At 41.3% G+C, this 19,340-nt stretch overlaps 1 protein-coding gene across 1 annotated transcript; it reads left to right on the top strand.

Moving 5' to 3' along the window:
• Positions 1-651: 651 nt before the first annotated feature.
• On the top strand, positions 652-17,747 carry LOC102236291 (matrix metalloproteinase-14-like). The gene is made up of 10 exons (XM_005815392.3): positions 652-1,288; positions 9,686-9,834; positions 9,950-10,072; positions 10,201-10,508; positions 10,985-11,146; positions 12,679-12,839; positions 12,922-13,060; positions 13,143-13,293; positions 15,391-15,506; positions 15,590-17,747. The coding sequence occupies exons 1-10, from the start codon at positions 1,190-1,192 to the stop codon at positions 16,030-16,032; spliced, it is 1,851 nt and encodes a 616-aa protein (XP_005815449.1). The 5' UTR covers positions 652-1,189; the 3' UTR covers positions 16,033-17,747.
• The last annotated feature ends 1,593 nt before the right edge of the window (positions 17,748-19,340 follow it).

Here is a 19,340-nt window from a genome sequence, read left to right as displayed (position 1 = left end):
GCTCAAGCCAGGAACTTTGTAGGTGTTTGGTGGATCTGACAATTATAAAAGTAGGATTTTCACTATTCTGCGCTCCAGAATAGGAGTACAACTCTGGTTCTTTAATGTTACGTGAAACACATTTTACATAGTAACGATAGCGAAGCGTTTCGCTGTTCTGCGCAAATCTAATTCCTAGAAGTGAGCACAAAGATTGATCTTCGCAATAAAACGGGGTTTGACCCTCGCTCTTGACCTTACATTGTACGAGCGTTAGGGGGCGCAATTACGTCTTCTTAAAGCGGTTTGGAGGTACAAATGGTAAACGGTGTATTTGCGCTCGTCTTGCATCAGTCCTGAACAACTGAAGCAATGATAATAATAATAATAAAAAAAAACATGAACGTGCAAAGATAAAAACTGATAATATCTTCATCTGTTTCAAAGTGTAAAGTTTTTGATTCCATCTTCTCTCATGACTACACCAACGTTTCTGTGCGTCATTAAGGCTTTTAATTTATTTACTCGCTGGCTGGCGGTAAGAGAAAGCGGTGCCAAGCCTGATCGGCCATCAAGTTAAATCCGTTTAGCTTTCCAAGAGAAGGCGGGTAGGTTTAGGCAGAGGGGGAGGAGGCGGAGGAGGAGGCCTACAGCCCAATATTTTCCAGCTGAAAAACCTCCCGGGGGTATCACAGTACCACGTCTGCAGAGGGAAGAAGAGAGGGGGTCAGGATAGGCTGACGAGAGTCCAGCAGGCAGAGGACAGGAGGAGACAGAGAGCTTTTTAATTTGTGTGGAAACAAAAGCCTGCTGCAACATCTGGAGCAAAGCGCAGGCTGAACTCGGACAGCCCCGCAAGCCCCCTCTTTACTTCCTGCCTTCAGGAACGACAGCGAAGTTGATAACCGTGAGCAAAGCAAAACAGAAAAGAAAAACAGGGAAAGAATGCACAGACCGGAGATTTATCAGTTGAAATAACGCGAGTTTGAAGTTGCAGAGAGGCGCGTTTTTAATTTTTACTGTTACTATTTTTCAGTTCGTCTCGCCAAGTCGTTGTTTTCTTCTTTCTATCCGCAGACGATGTTTTGACAAAAAAAAAAAGAGAGAAAAGAAAAGAAAAACAGGGGAAAGATTGTGCAGACGTGTACAGGGACATCTGCCAAAGTTAGGTATCTGTTTCTTTCTTCTTTTTTTTTTTGTGGGTGAAGCAATGATGCCCGAGGTGAGATCGGTGGTCCGGCTGCTGCTGGTGGCAGTGGTCTGGGAACTGAGAGCGCATGGAGCGACGCAGCGGCAGATCAACCCGGAGGTGAGGAACCCCCCCCCCCCCCCCCCCCCCCCCCAAAACATCCGCACTGGGTAAGACAAAACAAGCTTTAATTAAAGGGATAAACAATATGCGAAGTGATCAAATCTAATTAGTATGGAGTAATAATGCCAGTGGGAATGGAGATCACAAATCAGTGCTTAGTCAATACGAGAGTGAGAGATTTATATTATCTTTATTGTCATTCAATGTAGCAATCAGAGATGCTCTGCAGAGCGAAACAATGATGCATATTAGGGCACAACTGGAAACTATTGTGACCTAAGAATATAAAAAGGAATAACATGAGAACCAGGTAAAAACAAATATAAAAATGAGGTTGAATAAATAGAAGTGGAAACTTTTGCAATTGTTGTGAGAAATGCGTAAACAACACCATGCGCAAAACAATAGAGAACATGTAGATAAAGTTGTATTATAGTCTTAGGTTACGTACAACTAAAGAGGTAAATGCTCAGTGCTTCATAAATGTATTCAGACCAGTTTAACATTTCATATTATAATTTAAAATGTGGCGTGAATTCAACCCCCTCTCATCTGTCACTGCTAAATAAAAACCGAGCATCAATATTTTTAAAGTTTTGCCGATAATTCTCTTAAACACATGGAATTGTGCTGATCCAAACCACTCCCCTTTTTATTTGGCTGAATATTTAGGTTTGTTGTTCTGCTGGAAGATGAACCTTCACGCCAGTCTAAAGTTTTCTGCAACCTCTTATCAGCTTTTCTTCCAGGATTGCCCTTTATTTAGCTCAACTTCCCTTTCTTTGCCAAAGAAAAGCCTCCCCGCAGCATCATTCTGCCACTGCCACGTTTTACTATGTGCTTCACCATAAATAACCTGAGTTTTTGTCTCATCGCACTAGAGTTTTGTCCTCTACGTAAAAAAGTTTTATGTCCTTCTTTCAAAATACTGTTTACTTCTCGGCACTACTACGCTGGTGTGAGTTCCGGTCAGGGGCGACCTTCGTTCTCTTCTACAACAACCAGGATTTGTTTGTGGGCTGCATTTGTGAATCCGTTTGCATAAACACCTTCTCAGCCCGGGAATCAAAGCAATCCATTTGACAGCTTTGTGTTTCAGTCCATATTCTAACGGGTAATGATTTCTGTGGCGAGATGGGAAAGGCTTTGACCCTGGGTTAGGGGAAACAGCCCATAATGATGATAGCCTCATAAAACACACACACACAAAAAAAAAATGCTGAGAGGGCAAAAGCGCGAGGAGCAAAAGACGGAAGAAATGTGCAAGTAATGCATGAAGTTGTATTGTGGTTTGGGTCAGAGACGGAGGCATTTCTTGTTCTTTTTTTATTGAAGGAGGGGTTGTGAGATGTGGAGGCAGTTCGGCTCGCAGGATATGAAATGTAGGCTAATTGTCGACATATGTCATAAATTAGGTCTGAGCTGGGATGAGGTGGGTTTTCAGAGTCTGGGGGGTTTGAAGGATCTCAGCAAAGCCATCTGTGAAGGATCTAAATTTCCTCCAGAAAACCACAATTTAGTTTAGATTCCTCTGCCACGACTTGGTGTTATTTGCTGAGATTCGTCCGTGATGTGTTTATCTGCAGAATTCCCATGGAGCCATGGGGGAAGTCCAGTGTTAATTCAAGGAAGTGACTCGGTTATGATACTTGCACACCTGCTTCCTTCAGTACCATCAGCAAACACCGAGCATGTGCGGGAAAGGCCGCTGTTTTCATCACGGGCGCACGAATTGCGATCAACGAGTTATGAAGATTTCTCCAAAAATCTTAGCGGCGCCAATCGTCTCTGTAATATCTGCATCCTGCCTGCGGCCTGCAAGGAATTGGAGCTGCAGTCGTGCCAGTGGAAAAAAACAGAGTTCAGTTACTGTATTGACCTACATTAGGCTGGAGGCTTGAAAGACTGAGCTGCAAAATGTAAACTAAGACGGCAACCAATGTTTTCCAAATGTTTTAGTACCTCAAACGTTTTATTTTTTGTTTCTGGATGGTTTTTAGTCTTACTTACACATAAATACATTAGGAAATTGCACGAAATGGTATCTTACGTTGAATGCCGTTCTACTTTGACGCCTCAAAATAAAATCCAGAGCAACCAGTTAATGTCAGAGGTCAGTAGACTCCACTTGTGTGTTAATTAATAAATCCAGCTGTTCTTTGAAGGCATCAGAGGTTTGTTCGATGAGAGTAGAGAACAAGCAGAATCATGCAGACCAAAGAAGACACCAAATAAGTGGAGAAGATTGGATCTGGTCTTGATGGAGTGGCTTTTACTGAAAGAAAACTACAAAAATCCATTTTCCGTTTTCCTCTAGATGTGTAGGGAAAGGTACTCTGGTGAGTTAAACAGAAAATGGACGTTTTTGGCATGCAAGAACACGCAAAAAGCTGTGTAAAACACCATCCATATAGTATATATTAGTGAAGGATCATGCTAAGCCTCAATTAGCATGATGCCTTTTTAAAAATCTTAGATTGGGACGGAAGTTCACGAGTCTAAACATGGTGCATTGGGACAAAGCACACTCTTGTTTGAATGACCCAGTCAAAGTATAGACCCAAACCCAATTTAGTATCAGTGGCAAGACTTAAGAACGGATGTGCACAGACAGTTGCACAGTCTAAATGAACTTGAGCTATTTTGCAAACAATCAAGGGGCAACACCTTCAGTCTCCTGAAGTGCAAAGCACATAGAAATCTACCCCTAAAAGATCTACAGCTAGCCGTGATTCTACACGTTATTGACTGGAGGGATAAACGCAGGCATTCTGAAATTAATATGCTTTGCAAAGGCACAGTTGGTCTCATGTTTCAATTCAACTTTAGTTACTTTAGTCTGGTGACAGGATTTGTAAATACACATCAAAGTGATTATATCATCCCCTTCATTACATTTGGTGATGGCAACATGCTACAGGGAAGCTTTTGATGTATTGTGCTCCTTACTTTACTAATACACTTTCCAACAGTTATTTAACTTATTGCTAACTCTTACATAAATGCGGTCATTTTTGTGTTATTTTTGAACTGTATATTAACTCAGCAAACAGCAACGTCCAGCTGAATTTCAGCAGGAAATGCTGCATAACATAAAGATTTCCTGGATGAAACTGTTAACCATAAGCGATCTATTCTGAAGCTCTGAGGACATAAAATTGTTCATTTTTGCAGACAAATCTTTACGGTTATTATTACCATCATGAGCGTGTTGAACATGTCCGACACAACCATACCTTAAAAGCAGCAGGAACAAAATCCACCATAAAAACAAACAAACCTCGGTTAAGTATAATGCAGAAAGACTCAGGTTTCCGTGGACGTCTTCTTTTGTCCATTGTGGGTATTTTACGATTCCTCTGCAGTTATCTCAATCAGGCCAGTAGGTGTTGGTCAGTGAAATAAACACCTGCAAATAGTGTGGCAAAAAATTCCACTTCCTGTGGCCAGCGGTGAAGGAAGGAAGTGGTCAACGTCAATCCAAAACCACCGTGCTGTGTCAGCAGCACCCACCAACTTTCAGGACGCAGGCACATCCGTGTCTACACAAACACACGAAAACGTCTGCAAGCTGAGATCATCAACTACAAAGGATAACAGCCATGAAACGACATGATGAGGACAGTAAAGGGGCTTGTTGAAGGCCATGAGAAAGGAAGGCATTGTGATGCATTGAGGGAGTGAGGCAATGTGCAGGAAAAGAAAGACGAAAAATGAATCCGTTGTCTTGCTGCATTAGATAGGATGTAAATCAGTTACGCACGTGTGAATAAAACCAACTCCTTTTGCTTGTAAATGCAGTTCAGGACAAGTCGGAGAAGTACATTTATGCTAATTTCATGTTGGAAAAGAGGATAGAAGGAGAAAAGGAAGGAAGTCTGGGTGGTTTTCATTGTTTAAATCCTAACCTGTTAGCTAAATGGCAACTTCCTGGAGGAAAATCAGGAGGGGTCCCAGGATATGAGGTACCACTTAAACAAATTACCTCATCTCCTGAATGTAAAAGAAAAGCCCTTTAACAATGCGTTGCCATTGATATTTGCCTAGCATTTGCTATTTTGCTCGTAAGAGACTGCTTTACGTCATATGTGTGCCAGCAGCAGATAGCAGATGGGGAATCCCAGGAGTCTATATGTGTGTCAATGAGGTCTTTTGTAAAGATGGGGAAGAAGTCACAAAAGCCTCAGCTATGCTTCAAGCAAATCTTTATAAAGCAGGGAAACATTTATGCCATTTCTGCAGGCTTGTGGTGAACACACCTGCCCACACACGATCAAATCCTGTAATGGACAGTTGCAAGGGAATCGAAAGATATAATTTCACATCATTTGACACAATCCTGCCACCCTCTGTTTAGAGGAAGGGAGGCGTAATAAGCAGATGTGCGTGCTCTGTTTACCCTGCATGCCTCAGAGGGACTCCCATCATCGGTAACCAGAGTTTCTCTCCGTTGGCATTTAGCTAACGGAACAACTGAGCAACTGTCCTTCTTGCTCCCCTTTCTCATCGTATGCAAAATAAACGCTCCACTGAGTGAGTTGCCGTGTATATATACATAAAAAACTTATTTTACGTGGGTCTACATGTGGAATAAAATGTACATTTTGAGAAGAGTCAAGTGCTGTCACGTCTAAGAGTCTCTGTTTTGTGTGGTGCGTATGCATTGAGATGAAGGTTGCAACGTTTAGAGGGTAGAATTGCTTGAGGTTCAGTACTTTCCCTGTCTTATCAACATCAAGTTTGTTTTAACTACACTAAAGGATCGCAAAGACATAAAGGAATGAGTCCCTAAATAATCAAACAATTATAGGAGCTACATTAAACACTCTGCAAGCCAAGGTGACTGAATCTTCATCAGTGCAGACAGAGTGTCTGCATACCATAGCATGAGATTAGGTTATGCTTTTGAGTCTCTGCAATATTTCAGGAGTATTTTCTTAAATTTAGTAGTAGCTGTATTTATGTTTGATGTTGACGTTTGTAAAATGTTTTGACTACTCTCTGTGGGCATCTGGTGCAGTGATGATATGGTGTGTTCCTGTTAGAGACTCGATCCAACTGGCGTAATATTTTATTGGCATGCGAAATGGGAATTCCTGACTCTTGAAATATACTGGTTAACGAATAATGCGGTCATATTGCATCTCGTAGTTGCCAACATATCCAACAAATCTGATGAAACCTGGCTAACTGGTAATCATGTCACTTATGCTACAGTAACAGATGCAAAGAAAAGTGATGATAGAGTGCTATTTACTAAAGGTTGCATACTTTTGTATGCAATGGAAATACAGTGCAGGTAAAATGATAGTGCATCTCGAATCATGGGTGACATTACGTCAAAAAAGGAGCATTGCATTATTGGAAGCCCAGTTATTCCTTTAAAGAAAGTTGCTTGTGGATAACAGAAAATATGGTCAACTACTTCAGCTAATTTGACAAAGAAAATAAAAACCAATAGATCAAATGCCCCAGGTTTATTTAGAGTCCATAATAACAACCAGGCATGTTGTAAGAAGTTTGGTCAGGCCTTTAAAAAGAGCAGGAACTAAAAATCAAAAGACTGTATAATCCCTACATGTCTCTTCTTATACCACTGTAAATGCTGACCACTTCCTCCTCCCGGTTCTGCTTTAGTTACCAAATCTGTAGGCGCTCTCAGAAATAGCAGTGTGTGACACTGAATAAGACTTTGTGAAGTAACTTGAGGAGCTCATGAATGCCTTAAAGTTAAAACAAGTGTTCTCTGTCATTCATGAGCCTGTTTTTCTCTGAGCTGAGTCCAGTATTAATATGGGATGGGGTAGCATGGGCTTTCCTTTGATTTCAGAAGTCGTACGTCGCTTACTGACGACAAACTGTAGGGCTCGTTGTGACTCCTATCTGCGTTATCTGGACTCATGTAAAATTAATCTTTTTCTTGTTGTGCTCCACTCTTTCTTTCCCACTCTTGAGGCCGTGCTGTAACAGAAACAAACAGTGGGTCTTTATGTGTCCACAGCGGTGAGTCAGAGCAAGAAAGAACTCATTCAGGGGTGAAGTCTAAACACTAAGACCTCCATGTCTTGCTAGGGTATACAGGGGAGGCAAAACTAGACCTTCAAGGACTTAAAATCTGCTGTTCTGCTCTGGCTAGGTCTCAACCAAGGTGCATGAGCATATTTAACATAAAACTAATAAAAATAAATAGACCTTCAGCTCATTCAGATGGTGGTTATGCTATTAAAATGTGTCTATAGAGTTTCTGGGATGATGCTGTAGCATTGCAATTCTACAGAAGACACAGGACATTGCTAGAACAGTACTAGGCCACAGTGATGTTAGGCTAACACAGAAGTGCTAGCTTGAAGAAGTATTAGCCTTGGATGAACCAGCATTAGACTACATTAATGCCATGTTAAGGCAGTGCCAAGCAGTGCTTGACTAAAGTGGTTCTAGGCTACAGGAATGCACGGCTAAAGCTACATGAGGCTAACATGGTTTTAGAGTGCAGCAGTGCTAGACTAAAGCAGCGCTACATTAAGTTAGCTTTACATTAGAAACATTGGTAGTGTTAAATCATAACAACAGAGAGTAGTACTAGGCTAGGTCAAAGCAGTTGTTGGCCAAGTGTTCAAGGCTATAGCAGTGCTAAGCTGAAACAGTACAATGCTATGCTAGGCTATAGCAGTGCTAAGCTGAAACAGTACAATGCTATGCTAGGCTATAGCAGTGCTAAGCTGAAACAGTACAATGCTATGCTAGTCTACAGCAGTGCTAGGCTGAATCAATTCTACGCTACAGTAGTGCTATTCTACACCAATTTAAAGATAAAACAGTGAGAGGCTAAAGCAGTGCTAGTTAAAAACAGTGCAAAGCTAAACTTGTTCAAGTCTATGGTATTGCTTGGTTAAAGTAGTTCTACCTAGGCTAAAATAAATCTACATTACAGCAGTCCAAGGCTATTGTCCTTCAAGCAGTGGCAGGCTGAAACAGTTCCTGACCAAAAGAAATTTGGAAACACTTATGGTTAATTTTATCTTATCTTCTAGTTTCTTTAGCTTATTGTTGAATGTTATTGGAGATGAAGAGTCCAGACTATTTAAGATATTTCGAAGCGATTGAGGACATCCATAAATATGCTACGTCATAGTTTTGCAAAATGTTTGAGTGGACAGGGCGTTAAATACAGCACAATGTCAGCGGAAAATATAGGGGGAAAAAACGGCAAATAAAAACATTTTGAATTTACTATTAGCAACCAATATCCTACAAAGCAAAAAATATTAGCTGGTCGGGGTGTGGTTCCTTACGATTATTTAAGCAAATGGGTTTTCCATAAAAGTGGGGTAAGGGAGACGAGGGGAGGGAGTGAGATGAGGAAAGGACAGAGACATTAACGAAGGGGAGTTTGACTCTGAGGTTTGGATGCGGCTCAGGAGAAATTCCCAGTTAAATTACTGACTGACGCTGCTGCTCAACTGGAGACATTGGCTGGGGTTTGCCCACGGCCTGACTCTCACCCTGGGACACTCCCTTGCTCTCTGCTCTTCTGCCGCTGCTATTCTCTTTTTCTCTCTCCACACTGCCATTACCCACAGCTCCGAAACCCCACCATTCAAAACAAATGACCTTGTGCAATTGTTTGCATCACATCAAACTGCTTCATGCAAGGATTCAAACACAGTATATTTGAGACATGAGAGAGACCACCTAACCACAGCCGAGATCACAGGGTGACTGCGTACAGCATAAATTTACCATTTACCATTGTTTGGACAGGCCTCCATGTTATTTTCTTGGTTCTGGTTTAAAAGGCAAAGGGTGTAGGAGAAGCTCTGCGGGAGAAGCAAAGCTGGCTCCGATGCCAAACTAGCACTGAATAACTTAAAACTTGAACTTGAAACAGGGATTAATAATCAACCTCTTGAGGTGATTTGTATTAATTCCAACCCCTGTGGCTGTTTGTCGAAACCCAAACTGCCCTTATTAGAGGTTTCGCTCAGCATTAGCACACATATCCACTGGGGTGAGTCATGTTGATGGTTGAATAGGATTTGGCTTTAATAATTAACTGGAAACTGGCCAAGCGCTTGGAAGCGGTGCAACTCCTTCAGGCTAGAAAACACGGAGAAAAATAATTTAAGAGGTCATTTTTGGTTGTCAGAGCAGAATGTGTTTTCGCTGCAGCCACATAAAAACTTTCTGAACTTGTACTCCTTGTAGCCGCCCTTGTCTCGTACGGTACCATCCACCCAGCAGGGTCATCAACAAAAATGAGCTGAAATGGGTTTTTATTTCTTAATTATGTTTTATCTTAGATAAAAACAGGAATGTGTGTGTGTGTGTGTGTGTGTGTGTCTGGGTTTTTTTTTCCATGAGAAATCTCAAGAGTTTCCTCTTTTCTTTTTCTAGTCATGGCTGCAGCAGTATGGCTACCTTCCCCCAGGAGATCTGAGGACCCACTCTCTTCGCTCCCCTCAATCCGTCTCCTCAGCCATCGCCACAATGCAGAGGTTCTACGGCCTCACAGTAACCGGTGCCATCGACGAGAAAACGATTGCGTCAGTACCAATAAATAAAACAACGCACAAAAAATAACAGGTGCTATTTCTGACCTTGAGCTGAACATTGCTTTTGTTTTTGTTTTCTCTCTCTCTCTCTCTCTCTCTCTCACAGGGCCATGACGCGACCGCGCTGTGGGGTGCCAGATAAGTTTGGAGCTGAGCTGAAGAGCAACTTGAGGAGGAAGCGCTACGCCATCCAGAACCTGAAGTGGCAGAAGAACCGCATCACTTTTTCGTAAGTCAACGAAGCCCCATGTGGACCAGATGATGCCATTTTTGAGTAGAAGAAAAAATTATAGACATAATTTAGTGAATGGGGTGTAATTTTTCTTAAAATCCCAATCAAATTCGCGCTCTGTGCAGCATCCAGAACTACACCCCGAAGGCGGGCGAGTACGAGACCTACGAGGCCATCAGGAAGGCCTTCAAGGTGTGGGAGAGCGTCACCCCGCTCCGCTTCCAGGAAATCCCCTACAGCCACATACGGGACAAAGTTGAGGAGTTTGCCGACATAATGCTCTACTTTGCGGAGGGTTTCCACGGCGACAGCAGTCCTTTCGACGGCGAGGGGGGCTTCCTGGCCCACGCCTACTTTCCTGGCAACGGCATCGGAGGAGACACTCACTTTGATGCAGCCGAGCCGTGGACGACTGGAAACCAGGATCTGTACGGTGAGGCTCCGAGATGCCCGAAGTAAAAGAAGGACTTTTTTTTTTATCTCTATATAGATTCTCTGAAATCTGATGAAACATGAAAACGTTTAAATTTTGGGAGTAACTTGTTTGTTCAGAGTCTGGGCCTTTCTTTCTTTTTGCTGTCACAAGCAGAACCTGGTGCAGGTCCAGACTCGTGTCAGTACTTTTGAGGTAGAGAAGGTTCGGAGGAATGTGCTTATTTTCAAAGTGCGGAAACCACAGAAATGTCCACTGTCAGCTGTTCAAGTCAAACTTGTGTTCACATGACTTTCGTCTGATTTTATTTTGATCCACTGATGCGATGTGAAATAGTAGCGTGCTTTTGAGTCATCTCTAAATGAGGGAGCAGTTCTGTTTCCTCCTTCTCCCGTCTAAAACTTCGCCGCACCAGAATAAATGCTTCCCTCTTCCTCAAAACGAAGCGGTCGGTGTAACGAGTCTTTGTCTTCCAGGGAATGACGTCTTCCTCGTGGCGGTGCACGAACTGGGCCATGCTCTGGGTCTTGAGCACTCCAACGACCCGTCGGCCATCATGGCTCCGTTCTACCAGTGGATGGACACGGACAACTTCCAGCTTCCTGATGATGACCGCAGGGGCATACAGCAACTTTACGGTGTGTTGCAGGCACAAACTACTGCACACCTTCTTTTTTGCTGTCCTTATTAAGGACCTGAAACCAAAAACCTGCATCCTACAATTTGCCAGCTCCCCCCTTGCTAAAATTTCCTATTAGAATTCTCTTCTGTCCCTGAAGAGTTGGTAAAAATGTTGTTTTATATATTAAAAGTATAAAAAACAAAAAAAGGGCTGGGTGAAAACATCAACCAGAGAGGGTGCCAAAGTTGACCTTAATGGAAGAGTGGGAAGTAGAAAGGGAATAAGCAATAAGAAGGTACATGTAAACAGTTTTCTGGTCAAATGAGGTCAGACTTGATGTTTTTGACCACATAACATGCAGAACTCTGTGTAGGAAAACTAATATTGCACAACTCCCCGAACACGCTGTCCCCCACACTGAAACACAGTGGTGGCAGTCCCATGTTTTATAGTTGCTTTTCTTCTGCAACAGCAAGCAAGGAGTTGACCAGTTGAATTATATGTGGGACATTCATGGGAGAAGTCCAGTTAGAAGTTGCAAAAGACCTATGGCCTCCAGAATGACTATAACCCTGAAAGTATAGCCATAGATGCATAGATGTAATGCATGCTTTGTGTATTTGGTTGACCCAGTTAGAGACCAAACCTAGATCCAAATCCAATTAAGAATCTGTGGTGAGAGTTGCCAATAGATGGCCATGCAATCACACTTAGCTGCTCTTACAGGGCACAGAAATGAGTCTCTGTATGTTTTTTAAAAACTTGCAACGGCTCTGAATAAAAATGAATGCCACAGTTTTTCCAGATTTTCATTTGTGAAAAAAATGTTGCCAACCACTTTACAACGATTGTGATGAAACAGTTCCAAGGTATCTGCAGGTTTCAGCAACTCAAATTTAAGATGTGTTAAGACATTTTTAAGTTAAATTTGAGACATCTATGAATATTGGGATGGTTTGGGGATCCAACTAGATTACAATCAAGCACAGTACAAACAATAAAACTCCTGGGGTTTGTTTGGAGCTGCTGGGATCAGCTTTATGCTTCACACACTGCATATGGCTCTCAACAGCTTTAACCACTGTAGTGCCTCGCTTAAAAGTATTTTTAACAGAATGCACGTAGCCTTATGAGTCAGTGGCGGAAGCAAAGGTTGTTCAGCCAACTGGCCATAAATTTGTACTTGCACACAAAAATTAAAAAAGTGTATTAGGAACTAGTTAGCGGTAGCCTCAGCTGCCTCGAGTCACAGAGTGAAGATGTCGGCGCGCGACTCAAACTTTTGCCTGACAGAAAAATCAGTTGAGGAAAAAAGAAAACCTAGATAGTCATCTGATGACAAAATTTAAGACTTGTGATTAAAGTATTTAAGACAAAATTGCCTTAAAAAAGTAATTTTGGATACATGAATTTAAGACTTTTAAGGATGAGCGGATATTCTCAGTTTGTGGCAAACTGCAGAAATGTTAGTTTTATGGCACTGTGACTTAAAAGCTGAGGTTACATTTCGGTTTTCTAATAGATTAATATGTCTATGTGCTCCATTAGGGTCTGGATCAGGTCCGCCACCCCCTCCCTTCACACCGCACCCACCTGACCACGACCCTCAGCCCACCTACTCGCCGGACAGACCTCACTATGGTCCCGACATCTGCGATGGACACTTTGACACCATCGGGATCTTTAGAGGAGAAATGTTTGTCTTCAAGGTGATATCCCATAATCAATAATGTGGTGGTTTTTATTTACTCTTGGTCTACTATAAAGCTTTGTCTTTGTTTAACATTTCAGGACAAATGGTTCTGGCGAGTACGCAACAGCCGCGTGTTGGATGGATACCCCATGCCCATTGGTCACTTTTGGAGAGGATTACCCACTCAAGTGAATTCTGCTTTTGAAAATGAGGAGGGGAAATTTGTTTTCTTCAAAGGTCAGCCAACATACAGAGAGTAAACCATTTTTTGTGTAATCACTAGATGGCTAAGAGGGCACATGTCTCTATGTCTCTGCAGGGGACAAGTATTGGGTGTTTAGCGAATCTATTCTTGACTCTGGTTACCCCAAGTATCTGAAGGAAATGGGCTCTGGACTTCCCAAGGATCGGATAGATGCTGCTCTCTTCTACACCCCCAACGGACAGACATTTTTCTTCCGAGCTAACAAGTTAGTCAACATCTGCGTGTGGCTGGTTGTGTGTGCATCTAAAATAAATAAGTGCTCCAGTTAAAATGGTGGCAGTTCAAAGGAAAACCCCTCTTTTCCCACTTCTCTAAGACATGATTGATTGTTGACCTTACAGGGTTTAAACAAGAAAAGTAAATGACTAACTGTGAATTTAAAAAAAATGCTTCTTGTGTAAACACAAAAATAAACTAAATCAAAACAAAGGCAGTTGGTATGAACCCCTTACCCCCTACAAAAGTCAGTCATAGGTGCAGTAAGCCACCTCCGTTGTGGCGCAGGCCTCAACATGAGATTTTAGCAAAGATTTCCTTTCTTTTGTTCATTTCTACAGTTCTGCAAAATGACAACAGGGTGGCTTTTTCTGTGCTTACAGGGAGTTTTAATCCAAGGTTTTGTGAAGTTTTGTAGAAAAGTGAAGGAACAATCAGCAGTGGAGGGCTACCGTTGTCCCTAATATGAGCTTTTCAATACAACTCAAGCTGAAAATGTCAATACCCGTTGAATGAAACACTTTATATTAGCCATATACAAAGCAACAAGCAACCACTGTTGACTTTGCTGCTGTTCCCTCAATCTCACACCGCTGCAACCTTTAACTAGTTGAGGCTGCCAGTTGTAAACTTTGGATTTTGAGACAGGTTGTCAATTGTGCATCATCGTCAAAATCAAATTAGTCGACATCATTTCTTACAGTGACAAATTATTCAATTGTCGCTTGTGAAAGTGGTAATATCCAATAGTCCAACATTGTAACCCAGAGATTTTCAGGCGAAGTTATTTTATCCTCTATTGAGCTGTTAGCCTTCAATCTGTCTACTGTGAGAAAGAGAGCCATGAAACTCAGCAATGGATCCAAACTGTTAAATTAAGCTAATCGCAGAGGAACTCAGGCATGGATTCATTATAAACCCAGTTTGGAATATAAATCAGAGATTGAATTGGGTCAAAACGATTAGTGGTTTCGACCACTAATTGAATATATAACAATTTATCTGGGTCTTCAAGTCCAACTTGAAATGATGAAATAATTCATTATACAAGCCCTATTCAAATCATTAAAACCAGGTCTTGTACGGTTCAATTTAACTTATGTGAAGTGTGTCAAAAAAAAAAAAGAAGCAAAAAACAATGTTGAACAAAACACAAGATTGTTTAAAACCACCAACCAATATAATAAACACAACAAAACATAAAAAACAAATGCAGTAATATTGACCCAAAACAAGCTAAAACAAGGAGCAACAACAACATAGAAGACCTGATGAGACTCAAATGTAACTGAATGAAAGCAAATGTAAAGTTTACCAGGTGAAATTTAAGACCGGATAGATTCATACGTTTGGATAAAGTTGCGTATTCTTCCATATTTTAAAGGCTGCCACTGCAAAAGTCCAAATCTAAACCATCCAACCCTCCTGCTGCAGCATTTCAGACTTACTAGAGGCCATGTAGAGTAGCTCGATCAAGGTCAATGTAGAGAGCTTTCCAGTAGTACAAAATAGATGTGGTGCAAGAACAAAGGCATTTTTCTTATTCTTTTTTATGGATACAGAAAATAATTAGATGTACACCGTAACAAAACTCTCCCCTTTAGACCAAAAGAACATTAAAGTCTAAATGAGAAAAGATTGTTTGGGTTGAAGTCTCTAGTTGTGTCTAAAAGAACTAAAACAACTAATTGTGCTTAGTAAACAGTTACAAAAGTAAAAGGCTGGATTTGTGTTATGTGAGCAAATTCAAACTTTACCCAAACACTGTCATTAACAAGACAAGTTTGGCCTAGACTGAGGACAATCTTTTACAATTAAAAAGTAATTTAGATGATAGAAAGACCATTTGAATCATGGCAAGGATGTTCAATCAAAAAAAACAAGTAAGGGAAGATTCTTTCTGGCACGACTAATCCCACTAATCATCTAATTCCGGGTCTGGCTCTTCCTAAGCAAATTTTATATCCTATCCAATGTATGTCTGAAGTCAGGTTTCAAGTTTTGGTGTAAAGCGTTTCAGTTTTGAAGATGTGTGTGTGAGTAGTAACTTACAGCAAATGTATTTCCTTTGCTTCCCGTTCCTCAGGTATTACCGTTTCAATGAAGACTCAAGAAGAGTTGAAGACGGTTACCCCAAATCTATCGATATGTGGCAGGGCGTTCCAGAGAACATCAAGGCAGCCTTTATGAGTAAAGATCAAGGTAAGGTCAACATGTAACATCAGCCCATGCTTGTTAGTACTTGTCAGAGGTTGTTTTTAACATTTCAGTCTTCCGCCCACCAGCGTATACCTACTTCTACAAAGCCAACAAGTACTGGAAATATGACAATCAGAGGATGCGCGTTGAGCCTGGATACCCCAAATCAGCGCTCCGTGACTGGATGGGCTGCCCCAACGAGGATTCCAAGACAGACAGTGGGAGAGGCGGCGGCGGCCACGATAAAGACAAAGAGAAGGAAAGGGAAAAGGAAAAGGAAAAGGGACGAGAGGATAAGGACAGAACTAGAGCTAAAGACAGGGAAACGGAGAATGAGACAGAGACAGAGGAAGAGGTGGATGTGACCATTATCGAGACGAACCAGGGGAACGGAGCAGTGGCTGTGGTGTTGCCACTGTTCCTACTGGTCTGTGTGATTGCCACATTGGCAGCCTTGGTGTTTTTCCGTATGTACGGCACTCCACGCCGAATCCTGTACTTCCAAAGATCTCTACTAGACAAGGTGTAGGTGGGGGAAGAGCAGAAGGAGCTAGGGAAGAGGGGAATAGGACAAAATGGGAGCAAAAGTTCAACAGATAGCCAATCGGGAGAGAAAGAGCCGAAGGAATAGTGCGAGACTTTTATTTTCAAATAATCCTACCACTGCCTACTTCATCCATCTCTTATCTCTTAACCACTGTGTTTTCCTCTCCTTTTCTCTCCTTCCCGCCCTCCTGTGGTAACTGACGCCAGCTTGTTGCTGTTTGTTTTAGCCATTTTCAATGTCTTGTAGTTGTTGCCAATGGTATGGTGTGTGTTCTCGTGAATTTCCAGTTTGAACCTGCATTTCCACAACGCAGAGTGAAGCATGTTTTCTTTGCATGAGAACCCACCTCCAACCAGTCCTTCTCTCCTCTTGTTAAGCTTGAACATACTCACTAAAAAACACACACACACACACACACACACACACACACACACACACACACACACACACACACACACACACACACACACACACACACACACACACACACACTTGAAAGCCACATTCAAATAGTTGCTGTATTTCTTAGTCTTCCATTCAAACAACATGTTGGAGCCAGTTTGGACCATAAAAGGGAAACAAAGCATCTGCTTCCGTCCTCATAAAACATGACACACACTCACGAGTTCAGTCATTCACAACAGCTGATTTGGTATCTTTATGTTCAGTGACTAATTTTGTCGAGAATGATGTTGTCATTAGCATTATGACTGTTACTATTATTGTTGAATGTTTTTGTTTTACTTTTTTTTTGTAAATTGACATTAAAACGTCCTGCTGGACAGAGACATACACTTTGGAAAGTGGCCTTAATTTTATACATGTGGGGACAGTGAACAGGGGAACGGGGCTATGTATGCTTGAAACTTGATTGTTTTTTTTTTTTTTAAATATACATTGACTCTATCTCAAATGAAAATAAATTGAAGATTTAAGAAAAAAATGACTCCTTTTTTTGTCATTGTACTTGAACAGTTTTTATTTTTTAATTATGGTGCTACATTCCTAGTCAGGGGGTAAAAGTAGTTCAACGGTGACAATAATAGTAGTGATTATGATTATAATGACAACTATTTGGTTTTAACAAGACTGTGTGTACTTCCTCTTTTCCCTTTTTCTCTTACACGAATAAAGTAATTTTAAAAGGCTTTCTGTGCTTTAATTTTCACTCAGTAAATTTCCCTTTTTTAAACGCTTACTCATAATCCAGCTCTCACCTGGGCGCTCCAGCTGAATCACTTGTGCCGATCGCGTCTCTTTTCCATCTGGTCTTCCCCACTCTCCCTGGACCTCCAGGTTTCTTGTTCCCCGACCGCACCACTGCAATACTGGGGCTCAGGAACTGGCAGGAACTTTAACTGGGTTGGAAAATGCCGAGCGGATCCAAATCTTAAGTAGAAACAGGGATGAGGACGATTGTATAAACCTTGTTGCTGCACAGCAGAAAAAACATATCAAAACTATACAATTAGAGATACAAAAAGAGAGAGAGAGTCTGTGTGTGTCCTTGCCTTTCCATGCTTTTGGGGACCGTGCGTGGAATGCAAGCACAAGATAACGAGGACGCTGAAAAGACGGAGGACTTTGTTTTCTATGTGACTTAACGTTTGAATCCAGAGTTTAAAAATCAGTCAAAAGTTTGTCTATTTTTAATAAATCAGTGATTATATATAGAAAATAAAAAAGACAGCAATACAGATGCACATGTTTGTGTTTTGCCAAGATAAGAATGTGTTACAGTGCCTTACATAAGTGTTTATTCCCCTTTTTACTCTTACAACCACAAGCTTTCATATACCTTATATATGAAAGCTCAACTTTCTCCCTGACCTGAATGTCTGGTTTGTTTCTTGAGCTTCATCAGAGTCAGAATGCTTTATTTAGTTATTGTACAAATAAAAATAATCATATCCCACACTATGTCCAGTGGATGCAGTGAGTGGCTGCAGAAAACCCCCTCTGCACACATAAGGAACATTTAGACACAATACAACAGTAACATGATGCTAATTCTAGTTCTTGCTACCTAAGGGCAGTTCTTTAATGTTCTTTATCAAACAGGTGGGCTCTACTGTATTTATGATTTAGTTGGCTTCTGAAAAAATCTGGATTAATGAATTGGGTCAATACCAGTGTACCAGCACTGGTACTCGTAAAAGCAAGAAAAAACTCCAATATCAACTCAAAGGCTAAACCATACAATAGAGCTTAGATTGGGCCTAAAAACAACAGAGCCTGATCCGACGGACTAATTAACATTAATTAAAGGCCTGAGCTCAAAGTAAATCCCACATATTATTTTAGTTAAACTTTTACTACTTTAGTTTTTAGTTCATAATTTGAGTTAGCAGTGTAAATTCTCCCGATTTTAGCTTTTGTTCAACATCTTCCACCTCCATCTTGTCGCTTGTTGTAACAGCAGAGTGAGTCAAGTGCAAATCTTCCAGGACGTGTGACTGATGGGAGCGGAGCAAGACGGAGCTGTGTGCACATTGTGCAGAGTACTTTTGCACCTTAATGTCTTCCTTTGCTCAACAAAGTAAGCAACACACTCCTCTATTTAGACTATAATAAAGTTTCATACATAATAAATATATACAACTTTGTTTTATATATTCTCATTAAGAGAAGAAAGGAGAAGGTGTTGAAAAAAGGTAAGGAGTAACTTTAAGTTATGATAGCTGTGTGGTGCTGACATAAAATCTGTAAAAAAAAAAAAAAAAAAAAAGGGTGTCTGGCACGCTTTATTAATGAATCCTGTTTTCAGCCCCTTCTTAATCCCAAAAATTGTGTTGTGGTGAGGATGGGTAAAGGTTATAAGCCCAGTCTCTACACCCAGTACTTCTGGGTGGTTCTTCCCATAAGTCTGCAACACTCAGGATGACTGACTGACACTTAGTCATTTTCCCAAATATCCCGTTTCATCCCCTATGTCCACTCAATGCATGGCAAAAGCCTCCTTTCACCCCAAATGTCCTGTTTCATCCCCAAAGACCACTTCCCAAATGTGGCATTCAAATGTATACCCAAATATCCCGATGCCATCTGGTGGCGATTTTAGGTACTATAACGCATTAGTGAATTCCACTAGTAGGCAACTTTGTGCGAAGGCAACTTTGTGCGAAGGCAACTGTGGCAGTCTGTCACGGGGTCACTGTAGGTTCAAAAACTTCTGAAACAGGGACATAAAGGTCATGAAAGATAGGGCTTTCAGGGTTCCTGCCTATGACCTTGGGTTAAGGATCTACCATTTTTCATAGTTGGCTAAATAATCTTTCCGAATGGTCAGG

Source organism: Xiphophorus maculatus, chromosome 6, assembly GCF_002775205.1.
Source record: "Xiphophorus maculatus strain JP 163 A chromosome 6, X_maculatus-5.0-male, whole genome shotgun sequence".
Taxonomy (NCBI): Eukaryota; Metazoa; Chordata; class Actinopteri; order Cyprinodontiformes; family Poeciliidae; genus Xiphophorus; species Xiphophorus maculatus.
The sequence above is the reverse complement of the archived record's forward strand: the minus strand, read 5'-3'. Positions and strand labels throughout refer to the sequence as shown.